Source organism: Diabrotica undecimpunctata, chromosome 1 (assembly GCF_040954645.1).
Source record: "Diabrotica undecimpunctata isolate CICGRU chromosome 1, icDiaUnde3, whole genome shotgun sequence".
In the NCBI taxonomy this organism is placed as follows: Eukaryota; Metazoa; Arthropoda; class Insecta; order Coleoptera; family Chrysomelidae; genus Diabrotica; species Diabrotica undecimpunctata.
The window spans coordinates 180,300,268-180,323,066 of record NC_092803.1 but is presented as its reverse complement, the minus strand read 5'-3'; the positions used below and the strand labels follow the sequence as shown (position 1 = coordinate 180,323,066).

The 22,799-nt window shown below is 33.4% G+C and overlaps 1 protein-coding gene across 3 annotated transcripts in view; it reads left to right on the top strand.

The window, feature by feature from the left end:
- Positions 1-22,799, top strand: part of LOC140432641 (uncharacterized) — a 43,787-nt gene that overhangs the window by 5,884 nt on the left and 15,104 nt on the right. Inside the window, exons 1-4 of one of the 3 annotated variants that reach the window (XM_072520672.1) lie at positions 3,523-3,800; positions 14,513-14,890; positions 16,902-16,949; positions 19,193-19,261. In XM_072520672.1, coding sequence (XP_072376773.1) covers positions 3,668-3,800; positions 14,513-14,890; positions 16,902-16,949; positions 19,193-19,261 — 628 coding nt within the window. In that variant the 5' untranslated portion in view covers positions 3,523-3,667. Of the gene's footprint in view, positions 1-3,522; positions 3,801-12,146; positions 12,375-14,512; positions 14,891-16,901; positions 16,950-19,192; positions 19,262-22,799 lie in introns of those variants that run through there. The other 2 variants (XM_072520673.1, XM_072520674.1) reach the window with 2 other exon arrangements.

The window sequence follows — 22,799 nt, the reverse complement described above, 5'->3', positions numbered from 1 at the left end:
ATAACTTCCAATCTACTTAAAATAAGAAAAGTGCCATCTAAAAGTCGAGCACAAATTTTGGAATTTACAAAAGTTCTGAGCGGAAAAAATTCTACCTAAACGTTGCGTTTTCGAGGATGGTTAGTTAAGAATGTTAAACTTGGTATATACTGATTTATTATGAGATAGTCCTGCATTATTAATTGTAGAGTGTATATCAAGGAGTAAAAAATCTAAAACAATATAATCAATTATGGTAGATGTTGTTATAGTAATTCTTGTAGGAGAATTGTTTGTAGTTATAAATTGCTTAAATCACAAAATATTAAAAAGTACATTACATTCCAATGAATATAACTTAATTAATTTCATTTTAAATATATTTTCATTTAAAGCAAAATTTTGTCTGAATACCGATCCTCTTGCAGTGACACAATAGTTACCATTAAATTATGAAAATGTTTTTAGTTTTGGCTTAAATATAAATTGCTTATCTCCAAATCTAGAAAACAGAAACACAGTTTGAGAACATCTTATATAGATTAACTAAACAAATGGTGAATTACAAACTGAAATGAAGCTACTTTTGTCTCTATTGGGACAAAAATCTGATTACCGTCGATGTTTGCCTGCAGAACTTGTAATTGAAAGTCTTTACTGCACAAAGATGCTGCTTTCTTTTATATGAGAATTTTACAATGAGAATACAATCAATGTTATTATTTTAACATTGCACCAAAGTCTAAAAAACAAAAATTTGGTCCAGTATAACCCGAGATATGTGATTATTTTCTGAGTGTTTCATTTTGAAACAGTATTGGATTTTTTGTTACTCTCACTCATTTTACTCTAGTTCTAACGCAAAGTACTCTTTGTGTACAATACTTCTGTTTATATATATATATATATACAACAATACTATATCACAGATAACTAACTTGACTGATATATCCATTAACAACTAACATACCTTTATAATTAATTTTCATTAACAAAAAATATATAACATTCCCTTGCTTTTCTTAGATACATCTCAATAAAATGCAATAATACATGAACAATATAATATAATAAAATAAAGAAAATCAAAATAATATTTCCCTTTACTGGGATTTAAATTCATTCGTTTTTTACCAATGAACCTTAACGACATAAAGATTCATAAGAACTAATGAAGTTGTCAGCGCTTGCGTTCTGACTAAAACAGAACCTCACTTTTAAACTATCTAAAAATCAAAAATTTAGTTATTGCCGACAATTCAAAGAATTACCTCCTTTTAAATGTAGTAACATTGGGTTTTCCGATTAACCTTGGGTAAGCCTTTACGTGTCAAGTTCAAAGCTACCATACATTTCAAACCTTAAAAAAACTTTTTTTGCACATAGTAACAAAAAACACCACTATGTTACTAGCAAAGTTTTTTAATATTCTAACTCTACAATTCTAAGTTACGGTAAGATCAATAATGTTTTAATAGATAATATATGGTAGCTAATTATAATTTATTCTCTTTCAGCCCTGAAGAAGCCAAATTAATTCTCTTTGGCGAAAACGTTCGGCGAAACAATTGATACACATTAGAGTCTTTCTTGCAGATTTCCCCAATATTTAAGAGTTTACTATTTAACTAATCTGCAAAGATTAAATTTCTTTTCTATATATATATATATATATATATATATATATATATATATATATATATATATAATCGAGCACCTCTCTACCCTAAGGTGTGAGGTAAATACAAATACAGGTTACAGATATACATTACATCTCAAATCCAATGAAAATACAGAATTTTGTTTTTTTTTTCCTATTCTATTCTGTGCACGAATTTTGTCCATTCTTTCTTGTTTTTTGCCTTATTTTGAACTTCTGACCATTCCATTTCCCTACTTTTCAAAATCTGCCCTACTTCGTCATCCCAGGTTTTCCGTGGTCTGCCTCTGGTTTTAAACTTTTTCACTTTAGCCTTCCAGACTTGCTTAACGGGTCGGTTGTCGCTCATTCGGCACAGATGACCAAACCATTTTATTTGTTGTGTTTCAATAGCGTTCAAATTCCATTTCTTATTTTGTCTCGTCGTGTTATTCCTTTGACTCGTCTTAGATATTTCATATCATTGGCTTGTATCTTGCTTTTTAATTGCTTTGTTAAAACCCAGCTCTCGCTTCCATATATGAAGATTGGTCGGAATACTGTCTTATAAACTGTCATTTTGGTTCTTCTGCTGATTTCAGGTTTACCTATGAATGCTCTACTAAGATTATGGTACACTTTTGAAGCACTACTTATTCTTTCTGTTATTTCATTCTGCATGGTACCTTCTCTGTCTATTGTAACCCCTAGGTATTTAAATGCATCTACTTGTTCTATGAGTTGTTGGTTAATTTCTATGTTAACATTTCGGTTAGTTTTCGCTATTAGCATCACCTTGGTTTTCTTAACATTAATCTTCATGTTTCTAATTGCCAGCTCATTATTCCATCTATCTATATTTTTCTGGAGGTCTCTCTCGTTGGAAGCGCATAACATGAGATCATCTGCGAATGCACACTCAGCTATACCAACCGGTCGTAGTTTACTATATCCGATATGTACTTTGTGTATACTTGCTTTTGTTTCCTTAATTATGTCGTCAATAATCAATATGAACAGTGTGGGGCTAATAACACCTCCTTGTCTTAGACCCTCGTTTATTGCAAACATCTCTGATTCCAAGTTATCCTTACGCACATAACTCTTGTTATTTTGATACAGACTTTTGATAGCACCTGTTAGTTGATGGTCAATATTTCCATTTTGCAGACTTTTCCAAACTGCTTCCTGGGACACGCTGTCAAATGCTTTCTCAATATCTAAAAATGCCATATATATTTCTGTGTTCTTTATTCTAGCTTTCTCAATTATTTGTTTCAACGTAAATATATGGTCTTGCGTACTGTCTCCCTTCCTAAACCCACTTTATACTTCATCCAGATGTGGTTCAACGATGTGTCTTAATTTCTTTTCTAGGATGCTTTCATATATTTTGGAGACGATACTGAGTAGATTAATTCCTCTATAATTTTCACAAGAACTTGGGTCTCCTTTCTTAAAGATTGGTAGTATTATGCCAATTCTCCAATCTTCGGGGACTGTACATCGGTTCCAAGCCATGTTCATAATTTTGGTTAAAAATTCAGCTCCTTTCGGTCCCATTGTCTTTAACATTTCAGCAGTGATTTTGTCATCTTCATTTGTGATACTTCTGTTTAAACAATTAATAATTTTGTTAATTAAAAGTTTTATTAAAAACTTTGACTTTTCTTATAAATAATTGGTTAATTTCAGCCCTAAATGTTACTAATTACCGTAACAGTGGTGAAAAGCAAGTGGGCTATCTTGGCTTCAGAGGATGCTAAAACAAACCAAAAAAAAAATGTTTTAGGATCCTCAGGATCCTAACAGAAATTCAGATAAAACATCATTATTTTTAAATAATTACGTGAACACCTGGCAACTATGCTCTTCGCAAGGTAATTTCACATTCACAAGTTGTAGGTAACTTGTTGCGGCAGCTAGTCTACAGTAGTTTATAAACATCATCGTTCAATTTATTTCTGTTTTTAAACGAAATGTTTATTAAACCTTTAGGATAAATAATAAATACAAAACACTTCGAGTAGCTACAAATATCTACTAAAAATGTTTCTGGGGGCAGGTTTTTTTGTGATATTGGTTTTAACGCAAGTTTTTGTGGTTGAATGCGGTAGATTTGGTGGGGGTGGTGGCAGAACTAGCGGCGGTGGTAGCAGAATTAGCATCGGTCATAGTTATTGTAAGTATTTAATTGCTATTACAATAAATTGTTAATCATATTTAGGTTAGTAGTCTTTAGAAAAGTAGTGAAAGTATTTGTTTACAATTGACACAAATGTTGGTTTCTCTTATAAAAATGCATACGAGGACGATTTCTTACATGAAATTATTCACTGTATGTATATCGTATTAATTTTCTTCTTCTTCTTCTTCCATTGATTTTTGTGTAGGCACGAATGATTATCAATGTAAAAATGTTGTTTAAATGGCTGTTTATCAATGTAAAATAAACCAATGTTTATACCTCCAGTAAGCTGTCGTTCCATGGTTTTTGTGTCGTTCCACTGATCGTCTGCCTATTGAGGAATCGTTCCTCGACGTCTTCTTCTTCTTCTTCTTCTTCTTTTTCTTCTTCATCAATATTTTTAGTTGGTCTTTGATCTATTTCTGCTAATACTACGGTATCATTGGCATATCTTATATTGTTAATGATGATTTCATTGGCTCTGGCACCTTCAGGCGATCTTCAAGAGAAGCTCTAATTATATGTTCGGCGTATATATTAAATATTAGGGGGGATAAAATGCACCCTTGACGTACTCCTCGTTCTATGTTAATGTACTTGGTGTTTCCGTTCTCTGTTCGAACGCATCCTGTGTGGTTCCAGTATGTATTACTTATGATAGCTATGACGTGTCCATCCAACCCTACTTCTTTTAGCACCTCGATTAATTTTCCGAGTTTGATGCGGTCAAAGGCCTTTCTATAATCGACAAAGCACACATACAGCCGTTTTTGAACCTCAAGATACCTTTCTGCCATCAGTGTCAATCCCATAATGGCTTCTCTAGTGCCTGTACCCTTTCTAAAGCCATATTGAGAATGACTCAGGTATTCTTCACACTTATTTTGAATTTGGTTATAAATTATTCGCATAAAAATCTTAGCGGCATGACTCATTAGGGATACAGTTCGATGGTCTTCACATTTCCTTGCTTTTTGTTTTTTAGGAAGAGCTATATATGTGGATGTTAACCAGTCATGCGGTATTATGCCATGTTTATATATAATGTTGTAGAGGGATGTTAATTTCCTGACAGCATTATCACTTAGGTGTTTAAAGTGTTCGGCTGTTATTAGGTCTTCGCCGGGTGCCTTGTTGTTCTTTGCGTCTTTTATTGCCTGCAAAACTTCTTCGGTGAGAATGTTTAATTTTTCATCTGTAACTATTTGTGGGGGCTCTTCTGTTCTCTAATCACCAAACAAATCTTTAAGATATTGCTCCCATATTTGTTTCTGTTTTTCAGGGTCCAATTCCATTTGGTTTTTCTTGTTTCTTACAAACAATAAGTGTTTGGGTTTCCATATTCCAGCTACTTCTTTAACCTTTCTGTGTAGTTCTCTATCTTAATGCTTTATATGCAGATCTTCTACCTCTTTACATTTTTCTTTCATCCACTCTTCCTTAGCTACATTTATTTTTTCTCAATTTCCCTGTTGAGTTTTTTGTATCTTGTTAGGTTTTTGTTTTTTACCATCCATGTCCTCTCCATAATTTGTAATATTTCGTTTATCATCCATGGTTTTCTATGTTTATGGTTTTCTTTCTGTATACTTTGGTCTGCTGCCTCTAACACAGTATTTAATTTTCCCCCACATGTGTTCAATGTTTTCTTTTATTGTCTTCTCCTTAGTGGGAGCTATTGTCTTAGACTCTAACTGCGTGTCTACCATGTCTTTATACTTCTGTTGCTGTTCTTGGTTAGCACTACTCCATGCTATTCTCTGACTGGGTTTAGCCTTGTCTATTCTTTTAAGTTTTAATCGGATAGTTGCGACTACAAGATTGTGGTCTGAATTTATGTCACAGCTTGGGTACGTTTTTACATTTAGAATACCATTACGGAACCTTTTGTTATTTGTAATGTAGTCGATTTGGTTCCTCACAATATTTCCTTCGCAATCTTAAGGGGACCTTCACGTATATAGACTCTTTTAGGTAATTTAAACCATGTGTTAAGAACCACCAGGTTGTTCTCTTGGCAAAATTCGTATTTTTGCAGTGGCAATATTTTGCATTTTCCCTACGTGCAGCATGGTTTGAACATTCCAGGTTTCCAATCGCAATTCCATCATTAAATTCTTATTCCATAGCTTTGATCGTTGTCCGTTAGCTCGTCCGATTTGTACGTTGTTCATAGCATTCGTGATAGCTGAGTTTAAGCTGAACAAGTTTTCAGTCTGTTGCACCCGAGTTCAGTGCCAAGACTTATGGCTATAGCTTCTGAATCGGCCTCGGTTTAATCCGATTATAGTCGCTAGGCATTTCCTTTAGGTCAATGGTGTTATGTTATGTGTTAGGTTAGTGTTATATCGCCCATGTTTAGTTAGGGGTCAGGGAATAAAAATCATGGTTAAGAAGAGCAGGAGTGCTGCTTCATTCAGTCGCCTTTTAAAACAGGCAGGAGAAACTGTGGAGATTTCCTTCTTTGGTGGCCCGTACCCCACATAGGAGGTACATGACTACTATCACAGCTTTATGCCACTAAGTTAAAATTAAATAACTTCTTTTAAAATACATTAGTTATATAATCGTGTCGTTGCTTTTAATATTGTCTTTTCTCCTGCTTTAACTGAATCAATAACTCTGACTTTATCTGGACTCACCCATATCCATTTGTTTGGAACTTTTTTTGAAAATGTTATTCATTGGCAAAAGGATATTTTGCATCAACAAACCTACTATTTTTTCTTTATTTCCCATATAGAAAACTTAATGCAATAATTTTAGAGTTACCAATTTGTCTCCTTCACGTCTTACAGTAACTTTTCCTCTGATGATAGTGTTCTTACATTGTCGATCATCGAAATCTTTAGTTCAAACGTTTCCACTCTTTGTTTATTGTCTTTTCTTGATCGCTACCTGGACCAAGGATCAGCTCATTGACACGACAAGAAAGTATATGAGCACGTGAGTCTGCAGTTAATAAAGGAAGGAGAAGGACTCAGCGTATAACATAAGGCTTAACAGTAGATAAAACAAAATCAAAAAACATCAAAATTAACGTCAAGGTTGCATTTTCTCTCCAATACTATTTAGCTTGCCGCTCAGAAACGATTACGTAAGAGGCACTGGACAACAAAATAGCTGGCGTTCTAGCAAACGTAATCCATAATAAAATCTTGAGACATAGATAAACAAATAATAATGCTCAACGTTAATGCTTATAAAAATGAAAACTAAAACAATAGTAATCAGCAAAGGACCAACCAGATGTAAAATAGAAATTATTGGCATCAGTATTGAACAAGTATTGGAAATAAAGTACCTTGCAATTACACTGTCCAACTATGAAGACCTGGATAAAGAAGTAAAAGATCAAATACCAAATGCAAATAGACTGACAGGATGCGTTAACACTATATGGCGAAACAGACTCATTAACGCTGAGATAAAGTTAAGAATTTATAAAACTAGTGTAAGATCAATAATGACATATACCTTAGGAACAAGATCCAACACAGCCGCAACACAAAGGCTACTGGAAACGGCAGAGATGAGAATACTGAGAAGAATTACGGGAACTACGATGAATGATCGAAAGATAATTGAAGGTGTTAGAAGAAACTGTAACGTACAGTCTATAAATGAATTGACACAAAATAGAAAAAAAAGAATGGAATAACCACATAGGCAGAATAAGGGAGAGGAGTGTCGTCAAAATAGCAAGAGATTAGTCACCAATCGGTAGAAGAAGTATTGGGCGACCTCGCAAAAGATGGAGTGACAACCTTTAATAGAGGTATTAATCCGACAAGTAAAACTGCTTATACAGAGGAAGAATAAGAAGAACTTTAATGCTCAAATTATTGACGGACACAACATCGGACATGTATATGAATATTATTTTCTTACAACTAACAACCAGAATTGAAATTGTTCGTAACTCATTTATGAAAATGAAATACTTTTTTTGCAATAGAACTTTTAGTGTCAACATAAATATGTGCATGCTTTCATATGTAACATGTTTAATATTCTCTATACGGCATAGACTCTCACTAAAGCTCTGACTAAAGCTATATTAAGAAAAGTGGAAGTTTGGGGTATGTGGCTTTAGAGAAGAATCCTAAAAATATCTTATATAGACATACAGTTATAAATGAAAAAATCTTTCAGACTTTCAAAAGAACTGAATAATGAAATAAACATACGAAAAATGCAATACATTGTCCACGTAATAAAATTTCAGATTTAATGTGTTTTTTATTATATAATATATAAATACATTATAAATATTTGGAAATTCACTTGAAATTTATACTCACTTATTTTTTATACTATACAATTTTTTAGACATATATCAATAAACAAAAACCAAAGAACAACGTAATAATATAGAAACCACATTGTGTAACCCTATTATTTTGAAAATTGAATCACTAGTGGTATTACTATTGAAAATTCAATTTTTTAACTAAAATCAATCATAAAGCTACATTCAGTGTTATTGCGATTTTATTCAAATTAGCAACTATAACTACTGTTTTGCAGGTATGGAAACTAGAACTAGTTAAAAATCATTTTTGCGCCACAAAATGTTATAGAAAGTTAAACAATGAAATAACCAAAATACTAAAAAATCAGCGAACCGTGAATGTAACAACAATGATGTTCCCGCGGAAGTAATTCGCAATATTGTTTCAAGAAACCGTAATAACTCACTGTAGTGGAATAGATTTTAATTTATACATAAATTTGATAAAATGTTTTCATCAAATTCTGCAGTCAAAGTAAAGAACATTCATAAGCTATTTATTGGAGTATTTTATAATAACGATCTTGATTTGAAGTTATTTTAGATATTATTCTAGGTAATATTGAATAAGCAAAGGAATTACTTGTTTTACCTCAGGGTTTACCTCGCCTTCTTGCACTTGTGAAATTTCCAGTACAGAACTTTTTTTAATAGCAATATCTGATCTAGTTACCTTCGGATGCCGTCCGCAAAGTCGAAATCCCCAGACGTGCCACATAATTTCCCTCCTCCAGTTTTTGTGACTTTACTCATAGAGCACCGAAGAAAAGCAAGATCAGCCCCTGCCCAAAATCACAAACCAGGGATCAGAATAAATGCCAGAAATAAGTCCATACGAAATGAAAACGGCACTTTTAAAAATAAAAAATAGCAAATCCCCTGGCGATGAGTAATGATCGAAGCGATCAAACTAGGTGGAAATAAAATTATCCAGACTTTAACCAAGCTTTTCATTGAAATCATCTACCAAGGAAAAACTCTTCAATGGAACAATGGAGTCATTATTTTATTATACAAGCATAGAGACATAACAGATCTAAAAAACTAGGGTCCTATCAGTTTGCTTTTATACATATATAAACTTTTCACAAAAATTATCAAAAAAGACTGGACGTTAAATTAGACTTCTATCAGCCTAGAAAAAAATCTGGAGTTAGATCGGTATACAGCACTAACAACCACTTAATAGTGATAAAGAACATGATACAGAAGTCTGCAGAATACAACAAACCATTCGCACTGACATTTGTCGACTACGAGAAAGCATTCGATACCATAAGCCACCAGAAAATGTTAAAAGCATTGACAGAATGCTAAATAGACACTAATCGCTACACTAACATAATCAAATATCTATTAAAATGCCACAGCTAGCGTAAGACTATCTGAACAAGAAACAAATAAATTCTGTATACAGCGCGAAGAACGGCAAGGGGACACCGTCTCTCCAATGCTATTCACGACGCTTTCAGAACATACTTGTAAAAAGGCACATCTGAACGAGCATAATATCAACATAAATGGAGAGAAGATCAGTCATTTCAGATTTGCAGATGACATCGTCCTTATAGCTGATCGTATGGATGATGCAATAATGTTTAAAAAATTGTATCGCGCTTTCTTGGAGGTTGGACTAAAGATTAATATGACCAAGACGCAAATAATGACTAATCTGGTGCTAAATCGAAATATTGCTGTTGATAAAAGGGATGTTGTGCAGCTCCCACGTTGGATAGGATTAGCCTGCGCAGCGTTTGGTAAATTAAACTATGGATTTAAATTAGTTCTATCCATATGCCTCAAAAGTAAATCTTTGACCAATGTATGTTACCTGTATTTACCTATGCAGCGGAAATATTAACTTGCGTTAGTTAAAATACGCGTGACTTAGAGGGCTATGGAGCGCCAGATGTTGGGTGTCTCTCTGAGGGACCGAATCCCAAACGAAGAAATACGTCGAAGAATCCCATCGAAAAAAATCGCGACGCTAAAATAAAATGGGGCAGGACACGTTGCCATATTATCAAAAAAACCGATGGACAAAATGTATTGTCGAGTGAAGACAATACGGCAAGACAAGAAGCGATACAGAGCAGAGGACGCCCACCAACTAGATGAACTGAGGCGTGTTAGCAATAACTGTATGTATGCCACATAAGACAGAGACAAATGGAAAGAGCTGGACGCATACAGATTGATGATAATGATGATATGATAATGATGATGATGCGTACCCAGCACTTACTAGAACAAAGTGGGTGAAATAATAAAGCTTTTCTTGATTCCAGAATTGATAGTGATATCATAGTGACAGTTTGCAATATTGAGAAATTCATTACAATCGTTCAAACATGTCCATTATCATGTTCTTCTTCCAAACATACTACTTTAAAACTTCTTTCAATGCCCGGTGTGTTACACAATCGAAGGCTTGCTCAGAATCCACTAAAGTTTTATAAAGTGTTGCCTGAAAGTCCTTACTATCTATCATTGTACGTAGGGTATTAATCAGATCCATATAACTACATTGTACTTCAACGACCACCTGTGCCTTCCGTAATCTAGTTTCTTTAACCTTTTTATGTAGTCCAAAGCTGTCCCTCTTTTCTTGTAGTGATTCCATATCTTCACACCGTTCTTTCATCCAGCTTTCATCCTTGGCTATACCAAGGAAAGTCCAAATGGGGCCTTGGCCGGTTCAATTAATCCTCTAAATTGAATTTTATTTCTAGTTTTCGTTCTACCGTTTTAGTTTTGAGTTCTTTTAACTTCTTCTGTACTTGGTCTATATAACGAATTTTTGACTGTCCTTTGATTTGCTTTTTTAACTTTTGTTGTTGAGTTATGATTCTTGCTGGTTCAGAGGGTACCATACCATCCATATCAGTCCGCCACATAACCTATTCATCTTAATCTGCCAAGCTTGATCAGCTTTGTTACATTTGGGTCCCTGTAGGCTTGGTACAATTCGAAATTGTACTCTACTTTCAATGCCCGTTTCAGAAGTACAGAAAAATAGAACCACGTATTATTAAAGTAAAGGTAGAAGGTTGAACATCATGAAAAACAGGATGGATCCACCAAATTACACGAATGTGCAAAAGGCCTATGCATGAAAAAAATGACCAAAGACAGAGATCTTTGAAGACGCACAACACACGACATCACGATGGCCACTACACCCCCTCTCGTGGACCAGAACTGAAGATAGAGAGAGACAGAGGTCTGATCAGAGTTCTACATATCCGACATTTGGTTTCCCTGGTAAATATATTTGATTTTAGATGTCAGATATCAGATTAACATCGGTAATTTAATATATATCCTCCTCCTCATTCCTCAGATTTTGATATAACTTTCTCATCTCTGATTTGCTGGTAGGAGTTTTAAGTTCTTGCAATTTTGTTGTCGGTTCTCTGTTCTTTCTTCTATGTAGCTTTTTTATTTTTTTTTCTTAACATTTTGTACTCTGATTGTGATTATTTTATTGCTGCTTTTCTTAGAGTCTTAAGTATGCTCGGTTTTCCATCTTTTTATCTCAGCGCATTCTACACCAAACTAATGTTCATTTCGTTTTCTCTTAATTGTCCCAAATACCTCATTGGCTATTTCTTTTATAACTTTTTCACTTGTCTGCCATTATTATTGTATGTTCATAAATGTAATAAATTTACATAATAAAAAAATGGCAAATCATTTTTCGTGAAAATGCTGCACATAATGTAAGACCGCAGACAAAATGGATACAACCAATGAAATAACGATTCGAGACACAGAAATGTGGAATAAAGTGCATAGAAAAACAATAAAAATTATTTGAATTACGATAAATCACCAAAAGTTTTACAACATTGAATTATAAAATAAAAAATGACTTCACAGTATTAAAATGAATCAGTCATAATCGTCTTTAAGTGAGCTAATGGGTTAATAATTGAGTAGGTACCACTTTATTGCTCATTATTTTCGTAAATCTTCGAGTGGTTGGCAACATTGTTAGATATCAATTAAAGCTGCTTGTTTGTTAAGCAGTATCTGTTGTTTTGAATTCTTAGTAACCTCAGTTGACACGACCATGTTAGAATTGTGATAAGATTTGTGATTTATACTATATATTGCTTTATTTCGCTATCGTATTTTAAAAATGTCGCGAATATTAGAAATATGTGTGTTGATATTAATATCACAAACAATCATCATCCAAGGAAGGGGTGGGCGGGGAAGTAGTCATTCTTCCAGCCATTCGTATAGTCATTCCAGTAGCCATAGCTATTGTAAGTATTTTTATTTTATTATTTGTAATTATACATAATGGATGTTTTGGATATATGCCTTGTTACCAAGTAAAGTCGACTTTATTGTTTTTACAAAGAGTTGGTTACTATATTCAAATAACCGCGTTACCTCTGGTGAGTACTGATGTGATGTTCTATTTTTGTGTATATAATGTTATTTGCGTATATAATGGAATTTAATTTGCCAAAGGGAGATTTTCACTACCTTTTATAGACCAATATCGAGATAGATAGATAATATCGAGAAATAGGTTGAAACGGCACAATATATCTCTTTCTTCTTTCGCTCCAATGTCAATAAACCATTCTCGATCGTTTGCTGTACGAAAAAGTGCCCTACACCCAACTTGGTCCTACCTCTTATGTTCCGAAACTATAAGAACCTTTTACGACCAATCCTCCGCCTGCCTTCTACTTTTTCCTGGCTAACCAGGCGAAGAAAATATTAATCTATGTCTCATTGCATGTCCAAAGTAGCAATATTTTTTCGTTTTGATCATATTTAAATACTAACGACCTTTATTTAATAGTTTGGGTACTTCTTTATTTCTGGTGTGTATATTATGCACAATATCTAAATGAAATCTGGTATTCATACTCCAATGCTGTATACCATCGTGGTGTCTATAGCGGATGGATACAAATATGGATAGAAAATAAAATGAAAATGAGCAATATACTGCAATACAATGAAAAATTTGAACTGGTCTAAAACTTTAATTTACAAATGTGTATGTGCTCTTTCTTTTAATATTTCTTGAAAAGAAGAAAGTGAGAACGTGCTTTGAATTCTATAAATACTACCATTGCAATTTTCGAAAAATTGCGAACTACTGTTCAAATTGTTATATAGGCTTATTTTTTTCTTAAGAAACTATTTTAGTTTCGTAAGAAACTAACTACTCTGAGTCGGTAACTACCCGCAAGAATCCTCTTTAAAAAATTAATTACTATTTAAATGGGAATAAGCCACAATTAAAGGTTAAAATACGTTTATTGACGTTTCAATTTCCACTTCGGAAATCGTTCTCTGTGCTTTTTAATATTGTTCTGTTTTGTATTTTGAGAACGATTTCCGAAGTGGAAATTGAAACGTCAATAAACGTATTTTAACCTTTAATTGTGGCTTATTCCCATTTAAATAGTAATTAATTCAAATGCCACAAGAAAATAGCTTCAGAACAATATTAAGAAATCCTCTTAAAAGGTATAGATTCCTTACTATTTTAAAATCTGGTTATGGCACTTGTTTGCAAATATTAAAAATACTTTTTTAAAAGTTTTTCCTGAATTCTGCTGCCAAAGAACCTTCCTACTGATCCTGTTAGGTCAAGCAGATGTAGTTATATCGCCCACCTACAAACGATAACAGACTGTTTTTTTTCCCGTAAATTATGTGTATTGTAAAGAACCTATCTTAAAAAGAATAAGTGCTTTTTAATATTGTTCTGTTTTTTATTTTGAGAACGATTTCGAAGTGGAAATTGAAACATCAATAAACTTACTTTAACCGTTATCTCAGTTTCTCCGGAATTTCTTATAGACTACAAGCCCATGGGAGATTTTTAATGGATCATTTGACCCATCATGAATTTACATATAAAACAAAACTATAACATGGGGGGGGGGGGACTTTTTGGCCTACATATTTGTATGGCATTTATAAAATATTTATAAACTTTTTCCCCATTTTTGGAATTTGACAAGTCAAGTGCTGTGTTACTTTTACGTTAAAAAAATTTATTTACCAATATGAGAGACTGAATTTAGTAAAGATATATAATTAAGAATGAACAATACATGTTCCATCTTCTATCGAAGGTTGGAAATCATCATGACTATGCGGACTCTGTTCATCATGATTTCAGGAACTAGGAATCTAGTTCAATCTGTATGGTACGGCGCTAGTTGGTTCACTTTCTTCATCGTCTAATCTTCTTGTGCCAAAAGTCGTCAATTAGCCTTGAGATATATAATATGTTTTTCTAAATTTAATTTTTTATATTAGCTAAAACTTATTGAATAACGGTTTTAAAATTATTTTACTCAATTTAAAATTTATTTATTCAATGTATGATTTTACTCAAACAAGTAATAATTTATAATTTTCGTTTCAGCACATCCTTCATATCACGCATCCCCATCATACTCTCATCCTTCTTATTCTCATCCTTCTCCATCCTATCATCCTTCCCCATCCTATCATCCTTCCCCATCCTATTCTCATCCTTCTCCATCGTATTCGCATCCTTCCCCATCATATTCTCATCCTTCTCCATCGTACTCTCATCCCTCGCCATCGTATTCCCATCCCTCCCATCCATCTGCGCCGATCCCAGCGTATCATCCACTTCCAGCAGCCCCAGTTTACAGACCGATAGGATGGAATGTTGGAGGAACTGGATCTCATCCCGACAGCCATGTTTCGTCTGGTGCTGTGGGACCACCTAAGCACGTTTCTGGTGTTGGTAGCTCCAATACAAACCATGGTCCAGGTAAGATTATTATTTGACTCATCTACAAATTATAGTCTTAAATGTAATAAAAATCACTTTGAGCAGCGCTGTACAAATAAATATAGAGCAGAAATTGTAAACGTTTATTGAATTCGAAAAAAATTGACAGTCTTTTTGACAGTTTGTACCTTAGGACAAAAACAAAACAGGCTACGTGTTAAAGACTGAATAAGTTAGGTCATTTTAGATTTTTTTCTCGACATTTTTGTTATAAGGCAATTAATGGAATGATGTCAAAATCAAGAAACAGACGCTCATATAGCATTTTCTTGAGTAAGAGTATTATGTGGTAACTCAGAAAGTTTTTGTAACGATTATTCCAAATAGAACAATTTTTGGTAAGTATATGAAGGTTGTACCAAATACACACATTAAAAATGTCTAAGGAACATTATTATTCCATTTTTTTTATAAAAAACTTAAAACTCTTTTTTGTTATTTTATACTATTCGTTCTGAAGCTATTTTCTTGTGGCATTTTAAAGTAATTACTATTTAAATGGGAATAAGCCACCACAATTAATGGTTAAATTACGTTTATTGCCGTTTCAACTTCCACTTCTGAAATCGTTCTCAAAATACAAACATTAGTAAATTAAACAAATTTTTGTTTTTATTATAAATATACCATTCGATTTCAAGACGTGTTCTCTACAAACTAAGTTATCCCATGTAAATTAGTCCTTCAAATTTTAAAGATAATCTTTAGATACTTCAAAATTTTACTAAAACAAGTATATTAAATTATGTCATGATATATAGTCATGGAGCATTTAACACATGTTCAAATGGTAAGTGCTGTTCTTTCAGGCATGATCTTTCACAAGCTCATGTTTTACGTCATTTTGACGTGTCTGGGAGCACGATTTCGGGATTGTGGCGTCAATATGAACAATTCGGTAATGCCGCTGAAAGACATGGGGGTCAACGTGAAACTATTGCTCGTTATGATCGGTATGTGGTAGGATTAGCTCGTTAAAATAAGCATATAACTACACGTGAATGGAGCTCTGCTTTACTAACAGATTAAGCTAGGTTTTGTCTCTACCCTGATTAAAGAAGAGTAAGAGTTTGAAGAGGACCTGGCTGACAAGAGAGACTCAATCATGTACAGAGTATTCGTCAATACAGCGGTCTACAAGTAAGTTATGATAGTTAAGTGGGCTGGAATAATTTTTTATCATCGAACTGTTTTTGTTTTTGTAGAAGGCACTTTGAATCGATCTTAATATATTAATCTTATCTTAGAACCTGTTATGTTTTAATTTTCCACTGCTGCAAGTCCTGATTTGCGTTACGTTCAGTTTAATGCAACGCCACATATATGGGATATGCTTCAGAGAAAGATTGCTCCTCATCTGCACAATGTTTATACTAGACAAGGTCTTCAAGATCATCTTAAACAGGAATGGATAATATTGCCTCAAAAGGAAATTGATATTTAAAGAAGCAGTTACTAAATGCAAATAAGGTGATAATGTATATAATGATTTGGATATTTAGTATGCAATGAGGATAACGAAATATTTGTGAAAAGTAGTAATTTTGAGTATATAGCATCGGCAATTTCTAGCAATGGGAAAATAGATTGAGATGCATGTAGTAAAGTTATAATAGTCTGGTTAAAATAGAACAAGGCGAGAGGTGACACCACTTGATGCTAAAATTAGATCAAAGGTTATTATGATTAGAAGCTTCCAAGGCTGAAATGGTAATGATCCAATACGAATGGTCGCCGAATTACAAGTTACTCGGAAAGTACGAGAAAAATTTCAAAAAAGATCTCTGCGGAGACTTTTAGGCAAGAGATGTCTACGAAGAGTACGAGACAGAAACTTAGGGAAAGATGTAATTAGGGAAACCAACCCATAGGAATAAAAGCAAAGATAATGGTGACTCGAGATATATTGATATATTACCTATACATGAAATCTTTAAAATATACTATATTATTACTGTATCTCTTTAAAATGTGTATTATGTCTTTTCAGAGATTACAAGACCTATAGGATTCGCACCTGCAGGATCTACCGGACACAGTAAGTTGAAATTAATATATTAACTAAAACATTTCGCTTTACTATTCCCTATATCAGATTCTTGTGGAACACAAAATGAAAAAATAAAAATTGCTAAACAAATAATTCGATTAAACGAAAAGATGAGTTAATATTTTGTTTATTTCTTTATTCTAATACAGTTATTACCATTCAGTCCAAATTTTATATTTAAATTTTCCTTTAAATTCTTTGTAATACACTGAAGATCTATTCTTCTGTTGTTTATTATAAATTAAAATACGAAACGACTTCTTACGTAAGAAAAAAGGCAACGATAATTCCTTTAGAGAGCTCTAAACCTTTTTTGCGAAATAAACTTAATCTCAAGATAATACAAGGAAATAAAACAAGAGGAAGTTCCTACTTTAAAACAAGAAGTTATGTCTCCCAAACGGGAAAATAATATATCTATTTTAGTTTAAAAAGAGAATTATATGTTTACGAGTAGAATTTTCATATCAAAATTGTTTTTGTATTAAGTCAAATAAAATATTTTTTTATTGAAGTTACGTCAATATCATATTGGTACCACAGTTGATAATGTAATTGCCTCGATACAAAAAACTATTAAAAATTCCCATTTCGTTTGAAATTATTAGTAGTAACAATAGCGGTTTTTCCGGTTATTTATAATTGTGACGAAAGATTAAATACGAAGCTAGCATACCTTTTCGTTATAATAATATAAGTCAAAGTATTATAGAGACTTAATTATTATTATTGTAAATTTATTCGAAGTATTTTAATTCTTTCTTAAAACTATTTGTGTGCATACGAGTCACTGGATCAGTCCTAAAATTCAGTGTTTGTTACGTTCTCTAGTGCCATCGTCGTAGACCTTTAAATCGTCTATGTTGTCAAAACGTTGTCTTTTAAGCGAAGTTTTGGAAACACTAAGAACGATGGTTTTGTGTTGCCAAAAACTGTAAATGTTAATTCCATTATTATGTTCCGTAGTGTTTCATCATTATCATAATGAACAACAAACCAATCGTCTTTCGTTCATAAATTGAACCGTTTTCTTCTTAACGCGTCATCTAATCCTTTTACGAATTAAACCTAAACTTCTTTGTTGGTTGGCTGACATTTTGATCTATTTATGGTATACAACACCTTTATAATCTAAAATGAAACAATCAACACGGACGCTTGGTGTTACTGTAAAGACAGTTATTTTTTCTCAGGATAGTAACCACAAACTCACGATTCGGTACCACTAATGATCTATTTAAGCATATTTTCACCAAAATTGACCATTTCCAATATTTATCTATTTCACTGTAAGTAACTTTGAAGTGATTTTGTCACACATGCCAATCATTCTTAAATTCTTACACAATAAGACAACGATCTTCTTCAGGAAGTGCATTAACTTTTTTACCAATTTTAATAATGTCCTATCTAAAGAAACATACATCATTTCGTCTCCGGGAATATCAGGTTAATAAAAATAAATTCATGAACTCGTCTCCGTAAAATTATGCATTAGTATTAAAGTATCATGTAACTGTTGGGATGTTTAATACAGAAATAAAATTAAAATATTGTTTCTCTTATGTGGTATTGTTTCCGCTTTCAATTAAAACTTAATGCGAGTTCATTGCTTGCATTTCTCCGTCATTTTCAGCGATTTCAAGATATATGACTAACGCAAACAGAATAATGTAAAGAAAAATATGCTTTTACGTGACAGCTTTATTGATAACTGCAATATATGCCAAATTCCTGATTGGAAAAAAGTTAGGTATTACGTTATGCCGTATAAAAAGTCCTGGTCCTACGCTGGATGCTTTTGGGACAGACCTCGTATATCTTGGTTCTTGAAAATCCAAGTAGTTGAAAAAGTTGATAGGCTTCAACGTATTTGTGGTTGATCGAGAAGGTATGTTTCATAGATTATGAAATTTTTGATAATTTGTATAAACATTTACTCTGGTCAATGACAAACTTGTTTGGTGTATTGCCTTAATCTGGAAGAACTTTAATATTTGTAATCACTACACACTTGTAAGATGTTCGGAATAAAGCAGTCTGGAATAAGATCATAACGCCATTATAGAATTGAGACTTAGAGAAAATATAAGAAAAGACCTATGTACAAATGTATGTGTAGTGATACTTAACAAATTGTTAATGAAAATTATTTTTACTTTTGTGGATTTGACTAAATTGTTTATTCCATTTAGTTTTATATTTAAATGCTACATTATTTATTTTTATAGATACCGGGTCAGGTGTTCATTCACAGCCCATTGGACCACCAAAAACTGTTACAGGAGTAGGCAATTCTGGTAAGTACTTTTTGGAATGAATTTTACAGAATAACTTTTGAACGTAAGTGAATTAGTATAAACACATAGTGAATCGGCTATGAGTGATCTCATTAACCCTAAAGTAAACTTTAAAATAAGAGCCCTAGGAAATAGAAAGCTTAAATATACTTGATATAAACCAGATTAATATTTTGATTAGGAAAGCAGATTTCACATAGAAATAACTGTAAAGCGAATGAAGATAATGATATTTGGCATTATTTCTATATCAGATTATAATATCTAGCGATTGTGATTACCTATAAAATAATTATTACATGTGAATTTTTAATAATCTTTGTTAACAAGATTTGATATACCGATCTAATGGTCTGATAAAAAACTTCGTTTGAGATAAAATTAATGAATCAGAACTCCTTAGTTGGCCCAAATATCACGAGGTAGTGGCCTTAATGTACTTTGACACCATCAAGAGGCTGTGTAGCAAAGACACAGCCCCTGACCTAGATGGCATATACAGACGATGCCTTAAAAAACATCCAGAAGCCATATTCCCGCTGCCAGCAGAAACTTCCATTGCTTCAACTATCCAGCTGAAATACTTTTCTATCCATTGGAAAGTATCCAGTAAAATTATGACTCCTAAACCAGGTAAACCAAGAACCAACGCTGAATCCTATAGACCTATATTACTTCTAAACACTCTAGGCAAGATCTACGAGAGGCTTCTCAAGGAAAGACTCGTAGAACACCTAGAGACATTCAACATCATCCCTAACTTCCAATTTGGATTCAGAATTGGTCACTACACAAAATGCTTTGATAGAAGCAGCAACCTTCATTTCTTAGACATTGAATGAGCACAGCAGGCAAGCCATTGACATTTTCGTAGATATTCAAAAGCCGTGTAATTAGGTCTGGCACGCAGGATTGATCGATAAACTCCAATAAGCATCAATGCCCATTATATTCCTGAGAATTATCCAATCTTATCTTTCTGCTCGGACTATAAGAGTCAAAGTCGAAAACCCATTATCCAGCGCATTCACTCCTCTTGCAGGAGTGTCTCAATGATCAATAACTGGGCCGACACTTTATACAGTTTAAAACAATGACCTTCATATCCCCCACAACTTATATGAGAGTATTCTGCTATACGCTCCTCAGGTCCTCCCAGGGCAAACGGTGGAGGTAGATAGAGCACAAGCACAACTCGACGAAATAGTCGAATGGTGCAACAAATAAAGAGTAACTCTAAATCCATTAAAAACCCAACTAATACTATTCAGAATCCCTAAATGCTTCCGCTTGGAGCTAGAACATCAAAACTACATAGTGCTCAAAGGAGAAAGACCCAATTTCAGACCGTTAGTGTCCTACTTGGGTGTAGAATTCATAAAGATGTTTAACTAAAACGCTGACCTCAAAAACATCTTAGACAAGGTAAGAAACAGAACCAAACTCATCGCAGCACTTAGTGGCAAGTTCGGAACCACTAGTCAAATTATTCTTCTACAGACTTGCAAAACCTTCTTAAGACCAATAATTATTAAATACAGAGCGAAAATCCTATCTCTCTTACAAAAGACAATTAAACCAAGTCATGGCCACCGAGAAGAAAATCATGTGTAAAGGTATTAGTGTTAATCCATCAAATAGCAAGGTCAGACTCTATCCATGATAGGATAATTAATCTAAATAAAAGATACGTTCTCTCCACTATAAACCGCTCGAACAACAGAGCAAAGAAAGTTCTCAAAAAACCTCGCTACCGACGAAGACACGTACTCACCAGAATTCTAAAAGCAAAAGTTTAATTCCCGCCAGCTTGGTTTCTAAACATCAATTAACAAACTTTCTAATGAGTACTGGAATATTTAAGAATCCATCCCAATAAAATATCGCAGGCGATAGCTTGCGCTAGCCAAAAACGATCAAAGGGCCGTTCCTAACACTCCTTATAAATAGTTACTGCATGAAACAACATAGATGATTACATTTACCATTAAATGGTAAATGTAATTATCCTTTTATCAACAATAAACATATAAACAAACATTAAAAACAACATGCCATCTGAGCAATTAAGTCTGCAAGCAAAAAAAACCTACCCTAAAACCTAAATTCTACTTTCTACCAAATCTTTCAGCCCCTGACCATATACTCTTAATCCCGCTATCAAAACCCCCCCAACAAACAAAGGAGGAGCAGCAAATTGTGAAGAAGCGAAAGTCTAAAACGAGGTCTCATAACTAAGTCATCATGAAAATCATGGTCTTCTAGAAAATTCTTTAATTTTACTCTATGGCTCTAGCTATATATATATATATATATATATATATATATATATATATATATATATATATATATATATATATATATATATATATATATATAGCTTTACTTTTAGCTCAATACAACGATTACAGTAAACTTTCAAATTCTTTATGTTGTCCAAATAATACGATTATGGTAGCTTTGCAAGATAGGTGTTTGTCTCGTCAATCTCATGATCTCTTCGTTGAATCTTTTATTTACCAGCTATATCTTTAGATTTGGGAACATATTATAATCATAGAAACCAAATCAGGAGAATAGTCTGGATGAGAAAGCAAGTTGAAGCTTAATATATAAACTTTTGCCATTGTCATAATATTATTGTAAGCAGGTGCAATTTTTGAACCAACAACATTTTTTCTTTTACATATCGGGCCGTTTCTCACCAAGTCCCTAATTCAACTTGTCCAATAATGGACAATAATCTTGAATATTGATAGGTTTATTTTTTTCAAGATAGTGAATTAAAATTGTGCATTTGTAATTCCAAAATACAGTTGCCATAACCTGTCCAACCCCTTGAGCCACTTTTAGCAGCTTTGGAGCACTTTTTCTGGCTTCAGTTTACTACCGTGCGGTTATTCTATTCTGCGTAGTAGTGCAGTCAGGTTTCATCAGCATTGCGCTTCATAAGAGCCAAACACTGCTCAGAAATGGTCACACGATCATGTTTTTGGTCAATGGTCAGCAAACACAGCACCCATCGACAGTATAATTTTTTCACACTCAAAACTTCGTTTAAAATATGACTCTTTACTAATTTTTGGGCCTCTGTCAATATACGCACCTTCAGTTTATGATCAGCTCACGGACGTTTTTTCACATTTACCGGTATAACTACAGCGGGGCGCCATCCAGTACGTGGTTCATCCAATGTAAATACACAACCAATAGGAAATTCTTCTTCATCTTCTTCTTCTTCCTCTTTTTGAGCAATTTTGCTTGTTCATTGGCGAATTGATACCTCTATGAAAGATTGCCACTCAATTCCTTGCGCAGTTTTCCGATATTTCTACCGATTGGTGATTTATCTCTCGCTATTTTGACCACACGGGTCTGCCACATTCAGCTTATGTGATTATTTCATTATTTTTTTTTGTTTAGTGCCCATTCATTTGTACACTGAATGTTGCATTTTCCTCTAATGTCTGCACTCCTCCTTCGACTACTCACCGTATTTCCTGTTATTTTTTCCAGTACTCTCATCTCTGCAGTTTAC